General features: G+C 37.9%; 1 protein-coding gene across 3 annotated transcripts in view; it reads left to right on the top strand.

Moving 5' to 3' along the window:
* The window catches only part of sall1a (spalt-like transcription factor 1a), a 244,029-nt gene extending 236,028 nt beyond the window's left edge, over window positions 1-8,001 (top strand). For all 3 annotated transcript variants that reach the window (XM_061222667.1, XM_061222669.1, XM_061222668.1), the window contains 2 exons: window positions 1,844-5,304; window positions 6,478-8,001. In XM_061222667.1, coding sequence (XP_061078651.1) covers window positions 1,844-5,304; window positions 6,478-6,918 — 3,902 coding nt within the window. In that variant the 3' untranslated portion in view covers window positions 6,919-8,001. The remainder of the gene's footprint in view (window positions 1-1,843; window positions 5,305-6,477) is intronic.
* Window positions 8,002-16,227: the final 8,226 nt, after the last annotated feature.

The following is a 16,227-nucleotide window of genomic DNA, read 5'->3' as shown; positions in this document are numbered from 1 at the left end:
ATATAAAGCATAATTTATGGTACTTTGTATGCACAATTATGAATACTCTGATGTATAGTGACATAATGCTTTATCTTTCCGTAAATTCTTGTTACCTTACTGAAATTCTAAACTTTTTGAAACACTGTTTAAATATAATAATTTCCAAACAAGTTTATCCTTATACATGGTGTGAATATTTTGTCTCAAACATCTTTCGCAAGTGAATTGATTCAGATTTATTTTATATGTGGCTTCCCTTGAGCAACACTAGAATTTTCTCGACCGCTGCCTTGAAAGGGATTGTTAATATTAAAAGTTATTAAAGTTGTCTCTCTTTTGCATGGTTTAGTGGTGTGAATCTGGGTTTTACTGTCATGGCAACTTTATCTGATTTTTTTTTTTTTTTTTTTTTTTTTTCAGTAGAGAGAAACATAGGGGGAGATAATCCCTGAATTAAACAAGATCTGCTTTCAGGGGCCGCTAAGATGACCACACAGCATTGTGCCGGCGATCCTGCCGCTCTCATGCTGAGTAAACAATAGGAAGCCATCCTGCCTTTCAATAGGACTGGGTCAGAGCTTTTTGTGTTTCATTTGCAAATGAATCTTCACACTGATAAAAATGTTGAAGGCCAGTCCCGGAATAAAAGCAGTGAAAGGGATTCATAGAAAACTGCTTTCAGTAACAATTTGTAAATCGAGTCATATGTTAAACAGCAAAATTTTGGTGCAACAAAAAGAAGAGGAAGATGACTAAAAGTAGGGAGCCACAGCAGTTGCAGAGGGAGTGTAGTGCCTGTATTGTTAGATTGTCCTGTAGAAAACGCTCAGTGTTTTGTGTTTGGTAGTTTTGTGATGCCTGTCTCTGCCAAATTGACAAATATTGTGTCTGAAAAAGTATTGCTGTGCTTGTTGAAATTGAATGGACTTTTTTGTTTTTGTTTTAAAGATTCAAATATGCTAGTGCTTTTTTTCCATGATAACTTGAAGGGAAAAGTAATTGTTTAGCCTTGCTTTATTAAGTAGAGACATTTTAGTTTTCTTTTTTATTTATTTATTATTATTCATAAGATTTCCGTCAAGCATATAGTAGAATTTCAGATCGGATCCAGACATGATTAAGATGTTTTTAATAAGTAATTTCTTCTAAAAGATTTGTCGCTGATTGTTTAAATGTATGTTTTATCAAACCGTAATCATTGATTTCATGTTGATATGCCGTTTTCTTAGGCCATATTTAGCCCGGGTCATTCAATGGCTATAGAAGAGTCTTGATACGAAAGCTTCTGTTGTTCTTGTCAGAGCCTGATTGCAGCTTGAATAGCTACAAATTAGTTTAGTGACAGGGATAAACTGTCCAAGATGCCTCTAGTTGGGTTGAAAATGAGCAAAGGTGACAGCAACTTGAAAGTCTAATAAGTCCTTCAAATGGTTGATTTGCACCCAGTGGACAAGTAGACAATGAAGAGTATGAAATATTGGAAATCAATACCTTTCTATGAAATTTCATTAAGCCCCAATGTCTTCAGTTCGTAGTATTTTATATTTTGATGGATTATCTGAAGAAAATGATTATCTAAGTCAGGTGGATTGATGAAACCCATGTGGACATTTTCAAAGATCAGTTTTAAGCAATATTTGAGAAGTGCTATTGATTTTCCTTTTATTTTTTTTCATCCCATTTCTCATAGCACAGCATTTAACTTTTTTGGAGTCGGTAGTGTTCTTTTTTTTTTTGTGAAAATAACTGGTAACAAGGGTTAATTTATGATTAATAACATAATCATTGTGATGCATAAATCTGCTTTTTCAGCTACAACATTTCTGATCACTCATCCTTTGTTACTGCTTGTGTTTTTCAGGGGACACAGAACCTGGCTTGGAAAATCCCCCCGGCAAAGACGCTGATGCTCACGTCTGTGGCAGATGCTGTGCCGAGTTCTTTGAACTATCAGATCTCGAACAACACCAGAAGAATTGCACTAAGAATCAATTAGTTCTGATAGTAAATGAAAATCCGGTCTCTCCTCCTGAAACGTTCTCACCCGGTTCCCCTCCCAATAATCCTGATGAGCAGATGAATGGCACAGTTAATAACACAGATCAAGAAGAGTGCAGTGACCTCTCGGAGCATAACGCACTTGACAAAGAAGAGTCCATGGATATGGACCTTTCCGGAATTCACAGCAGTCACAACGGTGGTGGCAGGCAGAGCAGCAGTAGCAGCAGCAGCAGCAGTAGCAGCAGTTCCGTCAACAACAACAACAACAGCAGCAGTAGTATTAGGAGCAGTGCTGGTCCTGGCGTGGGAAACTCGGCCGTCTCAAAATCTCTACCTCAACTAGGTAACCTGGCTGAACTGGGAAACTTCTCAATGATTAACAGCAATGTCATCATCGAAAACCTGCAAAGCACTAAGGTGGCCGTGGCCCAATTCTCTCAAGAAAGCCGCTCCAGCGGCAGCAACAAGGTGGCGGTGCCTGCACTCATGGAGCAGCTTCTGGCTCTACAGCAGCAGCAGATCCACCAGTTGCAGCTCATTGAACAAATCCGTCACCAGATATTACTGCTGGCCTCTCAAAACCCTGAAATGCCGGTGCCCTCCAGTTCCTCTCAAGGTACATTAGGGACATCTGCCAACCCACTGACAACTCTCAGCTCTCATCTCTCCCAGCAGCTGGCTGCGGCTGCAGGATTAGCACAGAGCCTGGCGAGTCAGTCTGCCAGTATCAGCAGCCTGAAACAACTGACTGCAGCAGCACAGCTACCTCAGACCAACCCCGGCAGCAGCATGGCACCACCGCGCAGCGATTCATCTCAGAACATGGGCTCTATGGTGGCATCGGTGGTGAACGCCCAGCCGTCTGAAAAGCAACCCGCTCATGCTAGCAGCCTGCACCCCCATCTTAGCAACACACCGCTCGTAAAATCATCCACACCGGCCTTCACAATAGGTAGCTTGTTGAACCCTGCAGTGAAACCGCGTCTACCTCAGCCCCCTCCCGCATCCATGTTCTCCAGCTCTCTTCCCAGCATCAGTACACCTGTGGACGACCTGAACTCTTTGGCTGTCCTGGCACAGCAAAGAAAAGGCAAGCCACCCAATGTTACGTCTTTTGAAACCAGGAGCAGCTCCGAAGAGGCATTCTTCAAACACAAGTGCAGGTTTTGTGCCAAAGTGTTTGGGAGTGACAGTGCCTTGCAGATCCACTTGCGATCTCACACTGGGGAGAGACCATACAAGTGTAACATCTGTGGGAACCGCTTCTCCACCCGCGGGAACCTGAAGGTCCACTTCCAGCGGCACAAAGATAAATATCCCCACATCCAAATGAATCCATATCCAGTCCCGGAGCATTTGGACAATATTCCAACTAGCACCGGCATTCCATACGGCATGTCAATGCCCCCAGAGAAGCCAGTAACTAGTTGGCTAGACAGCAAGCCAGTTCTCTCAACCTTGACCACTTCAGTTGGCCTGTTGCTCCCTCCAACAATGCCCAGCTTGCCCCCTTTCATTAAGAAAGAGGAGAATCACTCTGTTGCAATAACCAGCCCTTCCAGTTCTCTAAAAAGTGACTCAGGTGCTGCAGAGCCCTCTATGAAAAGCAACGATGGCATATCAGAAGAAGGTGAAGGTGGCACTTTGCCTACCTCAAATGGAAGAGCAGAAGAGAGCAACCAGCCGGCACCAATCTACACACGTGTTAGCTCTGCTCCTGAGAGCTTTTTAGACTATGCCTCAACCAACAGTCCCCCCATGACCACAAATCCACTTATGCCCCTAATGTCTGAGCAGTTCAAGGCTAAGTTCCCCTTCGGAGGCCTCCTCGACCCCATGCAGGCATCGGAGACCTCCAAGCTGCAGCAGCTGGTGGAGAACATTGACAAGAAGGTGACTGACCCAAATGAGTGTGTTATCTGCCACAGGGTGCTCAGTTGCCAGAGTGCCCTGAAAATGCACTACCGCACACACACCGGCGAGAGGCCCTTCAAGTGTAAAGTATGTGGTCGAGCATTCACTACTAAAGGGAACCTCAAAACCCACTACAGTGTCCACCGTGCCATGCCTCCATTGAGGGTCCAGCACTCCTGTCCCATCTGCCAGAAGAAGTTCACCAATGCTGTGGTCTTGCAGCAGCACATCAGGATGCACATGGGTGGGCAGATCCCCAACACCCCCCTCCCAGATAACTACCCGGAATCCATGGAATCTGACACGGATGAGATGATGGATGAGAGAAACTTTGATGACATTGATAACTTTTCTGACGAGAACATGGACAATATGGAGGACTGTCCTGACGGCAGCATCCCAGACACACCCAAATCTATTGATGCATCCCAGGATAGTCTCTGTTCCTCCCCCATGCCCTTGGACATGATGGGGGTGGCAGGCCTTGAGAGCCAGATGAAGATGGCCCACCAAGGGATTATGGAGGAGCTGCATGCCAGCAGGTTTAAGTCACTTGAGAATGGCTCACTAGAAGGCGATCATCTCACCAATGACTCCTCATCTTTCGGAGGGGACTTTGATATCCAAAATGTGGGAAGTCCAGCTATGTCTGAATCTACCTCTTCTATGCAGGCACCTTCCCCCATCCCAAGTGCACACCTGCACCGGAAATCCCCCAGCATTGAAGAGAGACAGCAGGCGGCTTCATCCGAGCCCATCTGTGCAGGCCTCATGCAGTCTGGTTCCACGGGCATGGGGGCCTTAGACTTGACATCTTGCAACCCGACAAAAGACCCTCTGACCATGGTCTTCCCTTTCCGTGAGCGGGGCACCTTCAAGAACACGGCATGCGATATCTGTGGCAAGACGTTCGCCTGTCAGAGTGCCTTGGACATTCATTACCGAAGCCATACCAAAGAGAGACCATTTATTTGCACTGCCTGCAACAGGGGCTTTTCCACTAAGGGTAATCTCAAGCAGCACATGCTCACCCACCAGATGCGAGACCTGCCCTCCCAGCTCTTTGAGCCATCTAATCCCAGCCTCACTTCCAGCTCGAGCCCCTCCCTCCTTGCCGTCAGTTCCCTGTCCTCCATGATCAAGACAGAGGTCAATGGCTTCTTGCACAGCTCTTACCAGGACTGCAAGGAACCTGTGGTCAGTCTGGTCACTAATTCTGCTGCCACATCTCCAGTGCTGTCTGCTGCACCACCACGCCGAACACCCAAACAGCACTACTGCAACACCTGTGGGAAGACCTTCTCGTCCTCCAGTGCCCTGCAGATCCATGAAAGGACCCACACTGGAGAAAAGCCCTTCGCTTGTACCATCTGTGGTCGGGCATTCACTACCAAAGGCAATCTCAAGGTAAACCTTTTTTTTGTTGCCCATCATTTTGAATCGTTACACTTTGTGTGTGTGTGTGTGTGTGTGTGTGTGTGTGTGTGTGTGTGTGTGTGTGTCTGGCTAATAGACTGAAACCTTACTCTCCTGATCTCAGATGGGAGATTTAGACCATGACAGCCACGTTTTTTTAATATTTTTACATAAAATCATATGAATGGCAGTATTTTCTTTACCTTGTTCAAGACTGATCTTGAAGAATAAATTATTAAAAAACAGTAAATCTGCTTGATTGTATTTCAATGGATATGTGTGATTTGATTTGGTATTTACCTGATTTAAATGAGTGGAAATTAGTGTGTGCTACAATGCACTTAATATTTCTAAATTATACGTTTTCCATTGCAGTGTCAAGCACATACGTTTTTAATTGTTTTTACACTGCTTAAAAACATTAACACTTGTCATTTATTTGAATCATGTCCCAATAAGAATGTTAAACATTTAACCAAGTACAATTTTAGGAAACCTAATTTAATACAAAATGATGAACTGTAGTTTACTATTTCTGCATATTAGCAATTTCGTATTTTGTCTGTTGGTGCACTATTCATATGGCGTAGCTGATCTATGTTATTAAAGAGGTACCATCTTGTGCCTCTTGTCCAATCAAGTTAGTGCAGGAGGCCGATCAGGCAAGAGACAGTCATAAAATGCACATTTATTTTCTGTCTCTTCTGAGAATGCTGTCATTATCCAGCTGTTTCGTTTCCCCATGACAAGATGAAAATGCTGAAAAAATATGTTCTGTCCTTGTTTGCAGAGGGCGTTTCAGGGGTAAATGGCCAAATGTAGTACTGCCAACTGCAATGAAAATGGACACTGCAATTTTAACCTAGACAAACAGGCTTTCCTTTAGAGAATTGTGTATTAGGGTTACGATTAAACATGGTATATCATTTCTGAAATGCAGCCAAAAGGACTAGCTTTGTAGCAACCCTTCATCCCCACATCTAGGCAACTTTTGTCTTATCTCAATACTTTACAACTATTTTAATGCACCAGGCTGCAGTCAGCATTTTTGAGTGGATTGCATTTTTTCCATTGCATCACTCCTTGCAATCTGTGTGGGTGTGGTGGATAAGTTTACAGACAGTGCTAATTTGTTGGGGGCATTGTTCTCTTCTGTGTGTGCAGGTTCACATGGGAACACACATGTGGAACAGTGCCCCAGCCAGACGGGGCCGGAGGCTCTCAGTGGATGGCCCCATGGCCTTCCTGGGAACCAATCCTGTCAAGTTCCCCGAGATCTTCCAGAAGGATATGGCATCCCGGGCTGGCAGCGGGGACCCCACCAGCTTCTGGAACCAGTACGCGGCTGCCTTCTCCAACGGCCTGGCCATGAAGACCAATGAGATCTCAGTCATTCAGAACGGGGGCCTCCCGCCTCTTTCAGGGAGCATTGGGAATGGGGGAAGTTCGCCCATCAGTGGCCTGACAGGTAGTCTTGAAAGGCTGCACAACTCAGAACCTAACGCCGCTCTGGTGGGACTGGAGAAAATGGCTAATTCAGAGAACGGGAACCACTTCCGCTTCACTCGCTTCATAGAGGACAATAAAGAGATTGTCACCAACTAGTAGAGCTCAGATTAACATTCCCCAGACGTATACACAAATACACAGGCGAGAGAAACGTACACCAGAAAAAGCACCAGAAGACAAGAAATGTAGAGCTTGGGGCTTGCCTTGGAAACTTAATGAACTAAAAGGTTAAGAGGACATGCTTTTTTGTACAATGTACAACATATAGTTTTAAGGAGTTTATTTATTAGTGATTATAACCTTGCTTGGAATCAAGTGGAAGCATTAACAATTTCTTTAGTTTTCTGTTCTTTAGCCAGAATGGATTTGTATGAGTGCTTAAAAATGTGCTTTTGAAACTTAGCATTTGCAACCATACCTGGGTAGATTACCTTGGCATTAAATTATTTTATATATGTAGTATATATAACAACCTTTGATGTTCATGTAATGCATTAGATCTTTAATAAAGCAGAAAAAGGCTGTAAATACCGTCCACTGTTCTGTGCTGGAAAGTCTGCCAGCTGTATGTTACCCTTCTTCCTCTAAAAAAAGAGACTGCAGACAAGGGGCTAAAAACCCTTAGTACTTTTCTTCTGAACAGTTTTTTCAACTTTATTAAAAAAAATGAATAAAAACATTTCATTTGTTTTGTAGAATTAACCCCCTTTGTTGTATTGTGCTTCTGGCCTGAAGATTATTCTTTTTCTGTTTGTTTTGTTTCTTGCTGTAAAGGTAAAAGCAAGATCGCTATTTAGAGGAGAGGATTTCAAGAAAGCGTCGTCTTGGTAGATTGAACTGAGAAGACGAAAAAAAGCCTCAAGGGTGTTATAAAGTGCTGGATTTCCATAATGCTGCTATGATTCAGCATCGTCGTTGACGTCACATGCAAACTATGTAGATGGTTCTGTAAATGTCATGTGGAACAAATTCCAATACCACAAATGTACATAAAATGCCTCACAAGACAAGGTCCATCTTGACCAGGGGACAAAGTGTTTTATAAATATGTATATATGGTTCGAAAACCTTGGGACTGTTACATGCACTTTCTTGGAAAGTTGGAAGATCTTTACTGGGTCCAGTTTCTCTACAGTTTAATACATACTAACAGCTAAGATACTGTAATTCTTACTCTAATAATCAAATACATCAGTTTTCCAAAAGAAACCGTTGTTTGTACTCATGTTTCTTGCTTAAGCAATGCTTGTTTTACAGTGTGATGTATTTTCAGCAAACGTTTCTCGGGGTCTGTGTGCGTTTCTGTTCCGTTACACTTGACGTTCCAATTATTTGCAATAAGATGTTTCCATTAGTAACCTAATGTGGTTTGAAATATTAGCGAAACATGGAAGTAAATTGCTGTTTAAGGGGAAACGTAAGGGAGTAAACATTTTCCGGTCTAAATTGTCATTTTCCACAATGTTTTTTCAGATATGTTGTTGATAAAGTGTGCGAGTGACAGTGTGGATACGTGCGTGTACACACAAGTGCGCGCACCATCTTGTAATGCCTCGCTCTAAATAAAAGATCTAAAGTAGGTGTTATACAATACAGAGAGCATAGACGATTCAGCTAATGCTGAGAGCACCAGAATTTGGTGAATTGGCACAAGTCATTTAAAAACAGTGATGGCGAAAGTCAAATTCGTTAGGATCATTTCAGCTGTTGTCAGCCTTCTGAATCTTTAATTACATTATCGACCAAATCGGAATTCTCCGTCTTCCACCCTGTGTATTGATGCTTTAGCAGACTCGTTGTTCAAAAGGGATTACGTTTGCTTTAAATGTTTCCTGTCGGCGGTCGCAGCTTTTCAACCAGAAATGTTGCCTATTTTATGTATTTAGTAGCCTAGCCAGTAGGCAACGGTTGAGCGCACCGAGAAGGAAATTGGATGATTTAAAAAGTCGAGCTCATGTTACATTACTTACTCATGACGTTACGTAAATATTTATTTAATGCTATGGGAAATCGTTATGACACTGTGATGATTTCCATTATGATGATATGGGTTTATTTAGTCATTTCTGAAATCCGTGTGAATTAAAAAAAATATATTTTACCGTTATCAAGAAATTATTTATGGAATTATTTATTTGGTAAATTACTTTGGTTCATCAATTTGGTTTTCTCTCTAGCATACGGTTAGCCTACGTTTAGCCTTAAACGGTGTTCTTATGCTTCTAATACATTAGCTACATCTATCATGACGCCGATTAAAGTGCCATGAACTCCTTTACCAAACTATTATTGGCCTATCAGAAGTAGGCCTGTATCGCTATAAAGAACACATCAGCTCAGTGATGGAATCATGGGCATTCGTTTCCAAGGTAGCCTACTCGTTTATTTAAAGTGATATTTTTCCTTTGCCTTTCAACAGCTGCATTTAATTTTACACATCATTGCACTTCCTGCAATGCAGGATTTGTTAATTTGAGCCCACCATCCCCTCTCCCTCGCCCTCTCTCCCCCACCTCTGTGGATTTTATAGCTGGCTAAATTCCCCAATATTTACAAGATCTAGATGCTAAATGATCCTTGCAGTGGGCCTGGCCTCACCGATGGATCTCCACCCCTCCCCTGTGCTCTTTGACGCTCACATCTGGTCCCCTGACAGCGCTTTGTTTGTGCAGAGCATCAGCTTCCGGAGTCTTTTATTACAGAAACGAATACATGACTCGGACCTCTATTTACCAACTTTAGGTCGGCGACACAGAAAAGTTCTCAGATCTCGGCACACTAGAATTTGTTTATGGCATGACTTGTTTAAACATAACAAGGAAATAAATATCGGGACAGGAGTAAATATCTCCGCTCCCGTTTTCAAGTCCTTTCCGCATTAATGGTCTATGTTATGCATATTTTAATGCTACATTTAGGTTTTATATTTTATAGTAAAATATATTGCGGCAATAGCTCATATAGGCCTATGCCTGTTAGACACATACATTTAGAGTGCAATGGAATGTGAGATCAGAATGTCTGTTTTAATTTTAAATAGACATACCACATAAAGCTTAGGCCATTTTCTTCATAATTGGCTGTCAACTATCAGGTCCATGATCAGTGTATCATCTATTTTAAATATGTAAGCATAGAATATGTAGCTACATAACATCACTTGTGAATTAGTATTTCTTTTTTTGTGCCCAATGGGGGACTGAGAATATCCATTCCACACCCCAATTTGCAATGGCTAATAGTCTGCAACTGCAGCCATACTACATGCACAAACCTCACTGCCAATTCTAGAGAGTGTAGACATGCACAGTATTCCTCCAGAACAAGTGGTATTGCCAGCTGCTTCTTTCACACCATGGACTACAGCGCTTGTTTAGAGCAGATTCGGAGGAGGATTTTTCATTTACTGTCTACGGTGCCCAGTCCACTACTCGATAGCAATGCGGGTGGAACCCTATCTGACTGCACCCTCCCCTCCCCTGACCGATGCAATCGCACACTGCTTATTGGAACTACAAGTTACCATTGGCACTAGCATGGGCATACATTATATTTTAAACAAATATATTATTATTTGAAATATATTTTTTTAAATACCGAAGGGAATTTAAAGGGGCCATGATTGCATACTTCAACCGTATGCCTATTTTAGGATCAAACAGCTATTTTTCCAAGCTGTTCGTAAAATGATTTCCCACGTGACAATGACGTATGTTTTTGCATAATTATCGGATGATGTTGCTAAATATAAAGCTCTGGGCCAAAATAAATCTGCCACTTTGAGACAGAGCCAAAATCCTTTTGACACCATTTCAGAACCCTGTTGATCTTCTAAATTAGTTAGTTGTTATTAACCGGTTATTTTGCTCGTTGATCCACCGCCCTCTCCTTCACTATTGTATTCTCTCCACTTAAACTACACTTTTGCCACTGTCCATGTTAACACAGAGCTGACCGCAGGAGGTGGAGGGGGAGGGATTAGGGACTTTTCAAAAAACATATGTCACTGCTCTTTGTGAAAGATTTGGGGTGGTTTACATCCTAAAATCAGGAATAGAAAGCTGATGCGTGTGGGCCTTTAGGATATGTGTTTTACAATCGTGTAGTTCGTTTCATTTTGGATATGGGATATTTGGCAGATATACAATTCCAACACCTTCAATGGGATGCTAAGGGACCATCATAAAAGTGCATGGTGCAATCATTTATGAATAAAAGTAAATATTTGTCATATATCAAAAACCATGTGTATTGTAAAGGACAGGCCTCTGGCAATGCTATGAGTATTTATGGAGAAAATATTTGTTGATTCTTCATGATTTGTTGATCCAGATTACATTTATATGTAAAACTAAATGAAAGGGCATGTAGAGTGGCCCTGAAGTTGAATCCAAATTTCAAGAAAGAAATAATTGGGAAAAAAAGGTAATTCCAAATGAAAACCAATGCTTCCTAAAAGAAACCCTCATTCCAAAAATAAAATCTCTGGAAAAAATATAATATATCAAAATATATTTCATAAATTATCTAAATTAATATTTTTCATCCAATTATTCAGCTGTTTTGTTCATGAAATATTTACATAATTATCTTTAAACACGTCATCAATTTAATTCGCTATGGTTGTTCAATACACATTCTGCATATGAATGAAAAAAATGTTTTGAAGTTTTGGAAGTTTAAAAATTATTATTTTTTTAAATCAAATACTCAGCCTTATGTATTTTGGTACTTCTCCAGGGAAATACATTGACCATCATAATTAGAATACATTGTCGTTCATTCGTATCACTATGGTTTTTAAATTAAGTAAATTTCTAATGCATCTGAATATTAAGTTCACAAAATGAGGGTGATACGGTTTCATTTCTTGAACATAAAGATCATAGTCTTTTGTATTTTGCAGACATTTTCATTAATTTATTTACCTGTGGTGTTAAATGATTTTCCATCCATCCATGTGAACAAAAGACGACTTTAAAATGAAAATGTGTTTTTGGATACATTTTGCAGATTTTACATTTGCATGTTCATCATAATTGTCTAAGCATTTATTTCTGATTATATAATATATATATATATATATATATATTATTTTTTTTCCCCTGCTAAAATGCCTTTGATCATTTTAATTCATTTCATCAAGGCTGTTGAGAACATTTCTCATCCATTGCATCAAATTTTGGTCGTGCATTCTGTAGGGTGGCTCACTCCCTTGCCATATGCTAACTTGTATGGTTGGCGGTGTAATCCCCAGTAAAGACACTTTCAATGTTGTGATCCAATCTCTTTATGTAATGCTCATTTGCTATTACCATTGTCCAAATAAAGAAATAAGACCAGTATAATGTCTGCTGTGGTATAAAAAATAAAACCATAAGCCATCAGAGAACAGACACACCATAAATGGAGATTTCTTCATAAAAACAACAAAAAGAAAAAATGATTTCCCATCCAACTGTGTGGAAAAAAACCCCCCAACATTTGTTGAATCAAGGATATCATTTAATGAAAAGCCTCAATCAAATCCCCCTTATAAGTCTCTTTTAACTAAGCTTACAGAGATAAAGCATCTTTCCTCATGATTTTTATCTTTTATACATGGAAACAATCTGGTTGCCCTTCACTGAACCTTTTCCAGCGTCACTATAGCTTTCTTAGAGGGCGGTGCCCAGTGGTCCAACAATCCCTCATTGATACGGCTTTTGTAATTCCTACCGTCCATATATTGACAATGGGTTTGGATTTTGGACCATTTTTTCATGTTTTGGACGTAAAACTAAAGTGTTAAGTATTTTTTCATTTTCCACAGAAAATTTTTTTTTCATCATAAATGTCATAAAACACATTTGCATGGGTGTATTGTAAACATGATTGCCTATCCTTTTCAGTCAAAAAAGAAGAAAATTTTTTTTTGGACATATTGGTGTATAAAAATGTTTTGGACATAGGACTATAGTCTTACGCATTTTTTCATTTTCCACTGAAAAAACCTTTTATCCAATGAAATCCTTAAAAAGCATTTGTGTGCATTTAATTTTGCATGGGTGTATTATGAACACGAATGCCTTCCCATTTCAGTCAAAAATGAGAAACATTTTTTTTGGACCATTTACATTTTATCCAATAAAATCCTGAAAAAACTTTTGTGTGGGTTTAATTTTGCATGGTTGTATTATAAACATTATTGCCTATCCATTTCAGTCAAAAAATGAGAAAAAAGAATTCTTAGACCATTTTTCATGTTTTGGACGTAAGACTAAAGTCTTACGTATTTTTTCATTTTCCACTGAAAAAACCTTTTATCCAATGAAATCCTTAAAAAGCATTTGTGTGCATTTAATTTTGCATGGGTGTATTATGAACACGAATGCCTTCCCATTTCAGTCAAAAATGAGAAACATTTTTTTTGGACCATTTACATTTTAGCCAATAAAATCCTGAAAAAACTTTTGTGTGGGTTTAATTTTGCATGGTTGTATTATAAACATTATTGCCTATCCATTTCAGTCAAAAAATGAGAAAAAATAATTTTTGGACCATTTTTTCATGTTTTGGACATAGGACTATAGTCTTATATATTTTTTCATTTTCCACTGAAAAATATTTTTCCCAATAAAAAAACAAACATCTATTTGCTTTCGTTTCAACATGGTTGAAAAATAAACATGATTGCCTTTCCATTTAAAACAAAACAAAAAAACACATTTCATTTTTTTGGCCCATTTTTTCATGTTTTGGATGTAAGACTAAAGTCTTATGTATTTTTTCATTTTCCACTGAAAAACCTTTTATCCAGTAAAATCCTTAAAAAACATTTGTGTGCATTTAATTTTGCATGGGTGTATTATAAACATTATTGCCTATGCATTTCAGTCAAAACAATTAGAAAAAAATCTTTTTGGACCGTTTTCATTTTATCCAATAAAATCCTTAAAAAGCATTTGTTTACATTAATTGTTGCAAGAGTGTATTATAAACACGATTGCCTTCCCATTTCAGTCAAAAAAGAAGAAAATACATTTTTTGATCATTTTTTCATGTTTTGGATGTAAAACTATAGTCTTATGTATTTTTTCATTTTCCACTGAAAAACATTTTTCATCATGAATGTCATAAAACACATTTGTTTGCATTTATTTTTGCATTGGTGTATTATAAAAACAATTGCCTATCCATTTCAGTCAAAAAATGAGAAAATAAATCTTTTTGGACCATTTTTTCATGTTTTGGATGTAAAACTATAGTCATATGTATTTTTTCATTTTCCACTGAAAAACCTTTTATCCAATAAAATCCTTAAAACACATTTGTGTGCATTTAATTTTGCATGGGTGTATTATAAACATTATTGCCTATGCATTTCAGTCAAAAAAATGAGAAAAAATAATTTTTGGACCATTTTTTCATGTTTTGGACATAGGACTATAGTCTTATGTATTTTTTCATTTTCCACTGAAAAATATTTTTCCCAATAAAAAAACAAACATTTATTTGCTTTCGTTTCAACATGGTTGAAAAATAAACATGATTGCCTATCCATTTAAAACAAAAAAAAACACATTTCATTTTTTTGGCCCATTTTTTCATGTTTTGGATGTAAGACTAAAGTCTTATGTAATTTTTCATTTTCCACTGAAAAACCTTTTATCCAGTAAAATCCTTAAAAAACATTTGTGTGCATTTAATTTTGCATGGGTGTATTATAAACATTATTGCCTATGCATTTCAGTCAAAAAAATTAGAAAAAAATCTTTTTGGACCGTTTTCATTTTATCCAATAAAATCCTTAAAAAGCATTTGTTTACATTAATTGTTGCATGAGTGTATTATAAACACGATTGCCTTCCCATTTCAGTCAAAAAATGAGAAAAAAGAATTTTTGGATCATTTTTTCATGTTTTGGATGTAAAACTATAGTCATATGTATTTTTTCATTTTCCACTGAAAAATATTTTTTTCATCATAAATGTCATAAAACACATTTGTTTGCATGGGTGTATTATACACACGATTGCCTATCCATTTCAGTCAAAAAAGAAGAAAATACTTTTTTTGGACCATTTTTTCATGTTTTGGACATAGGACTATAGTCATATGTATTTTTTCATTTTCCACTGAAAAACATTTTTCATCATGAATGTCATAAAACACATTTGTGTGCATTTAATTTTGCATGGGTGTATTATGAACACGAATGCCTTCCCATTTCAGTCAAAAAATGAGAAAAAAATATTTTTGGACCGTTTTCATTTTATCCAATAAAATCCTTAAAAAGCATTTGTTTACATTAATTGTTGCATGGCTGCATTATAAACACGAATGCCTTCCCATTTCAGTCAAAAAATGAGAAAAAAGAATTTTTGGATCATTTTTTCATGTTTTGGATGTAAAACTATAGTCATATGTATTTTTTCATTTTCCACTGAAAAATATTTTTTTCATCATAAATGTCATAAAACACATTTGTTTGCATGGGTGTATTATACACACGATTGCCTATCCATTTCAGTCAAAAAAGAAGAAAATACTTTTTTTGGACCATTTTTTCATGTTTTGGACATAGGACTATAGTCATATGTATTTTTTCATTTTCCACTGAAAAACATTTTTCATCATGAATGTCATAAAACACATTTGTGTGCATTTAATTTTGCATGGGTGTATTATGAACACGAATGCCTTCCCATTTCAGTCAAAAAATGAGAAAAAAATATTTTTGGACCGTTTTCATTTTATCCAATAAAATCCTTAAAAAGCATTTGTTTACATTAATTGTTGCATGGCTGCATTATAAACACGAATGCCTTCCCATTTCAGTCAAAAAATTAGAAAAAATAATTTTTGGACCATTTTTTCATGTTTTGGACATAGGACTATAGTCTTATATACTTTTTCATTTTCCACTGAAAAACATTTTTCCCAATAAAAAAACAAACATTTATTTGTATTCCTTTCAACATGGTTGTAAAATAAACATGATTGCCTATCCATAAAAAAAAAAATGGCCCATTTTTTACATTTTGGACATGTAGTCTTATGCATTGTATATATATATATATATATATATATTTCCCATTCAATTGTGTGAAAAAATGCAACATTTATTTTTTTGACAAAATGTACACTTTTTGGACATACGGCTATATAGTCATGTATTTTACTGATTATCATCTGATATACATTTTATCATAAATTTCAAAAAAATAATTTTCTTTCACTTAATACATATGCTTTCCTATAGTCTTATGTATTTTTCGGATTTTCCACCATAAGACATTTTTTTCAGAAATGTCTTCAAAGAGAAAGAACTGAGACACAATTAGGTTTAATTGTTGAGCCATTCATAAACTCACCTAGCACTTTATTAGGAACATTTTTACTTTTAAACCTACTTATTCATGC

This window comes from Conger conger, chromosome 15 (assembly GCF_963514075.1).
Source record: "Conger conger chromosome 15, fConCon1.1, whole genome shotgun sequence".
Classification (NCBI taxonomy): domain Eukaryota; kingdom Metazoa; phylum Chordata; class Actinopteri; order Anguilliformes; family Congridae; genus Conger; species Conger conger.
Note: the sequence above shows the minus strand (reverse complement) of the source record. Positions and strands in the feature narration are given on the sequence as shown.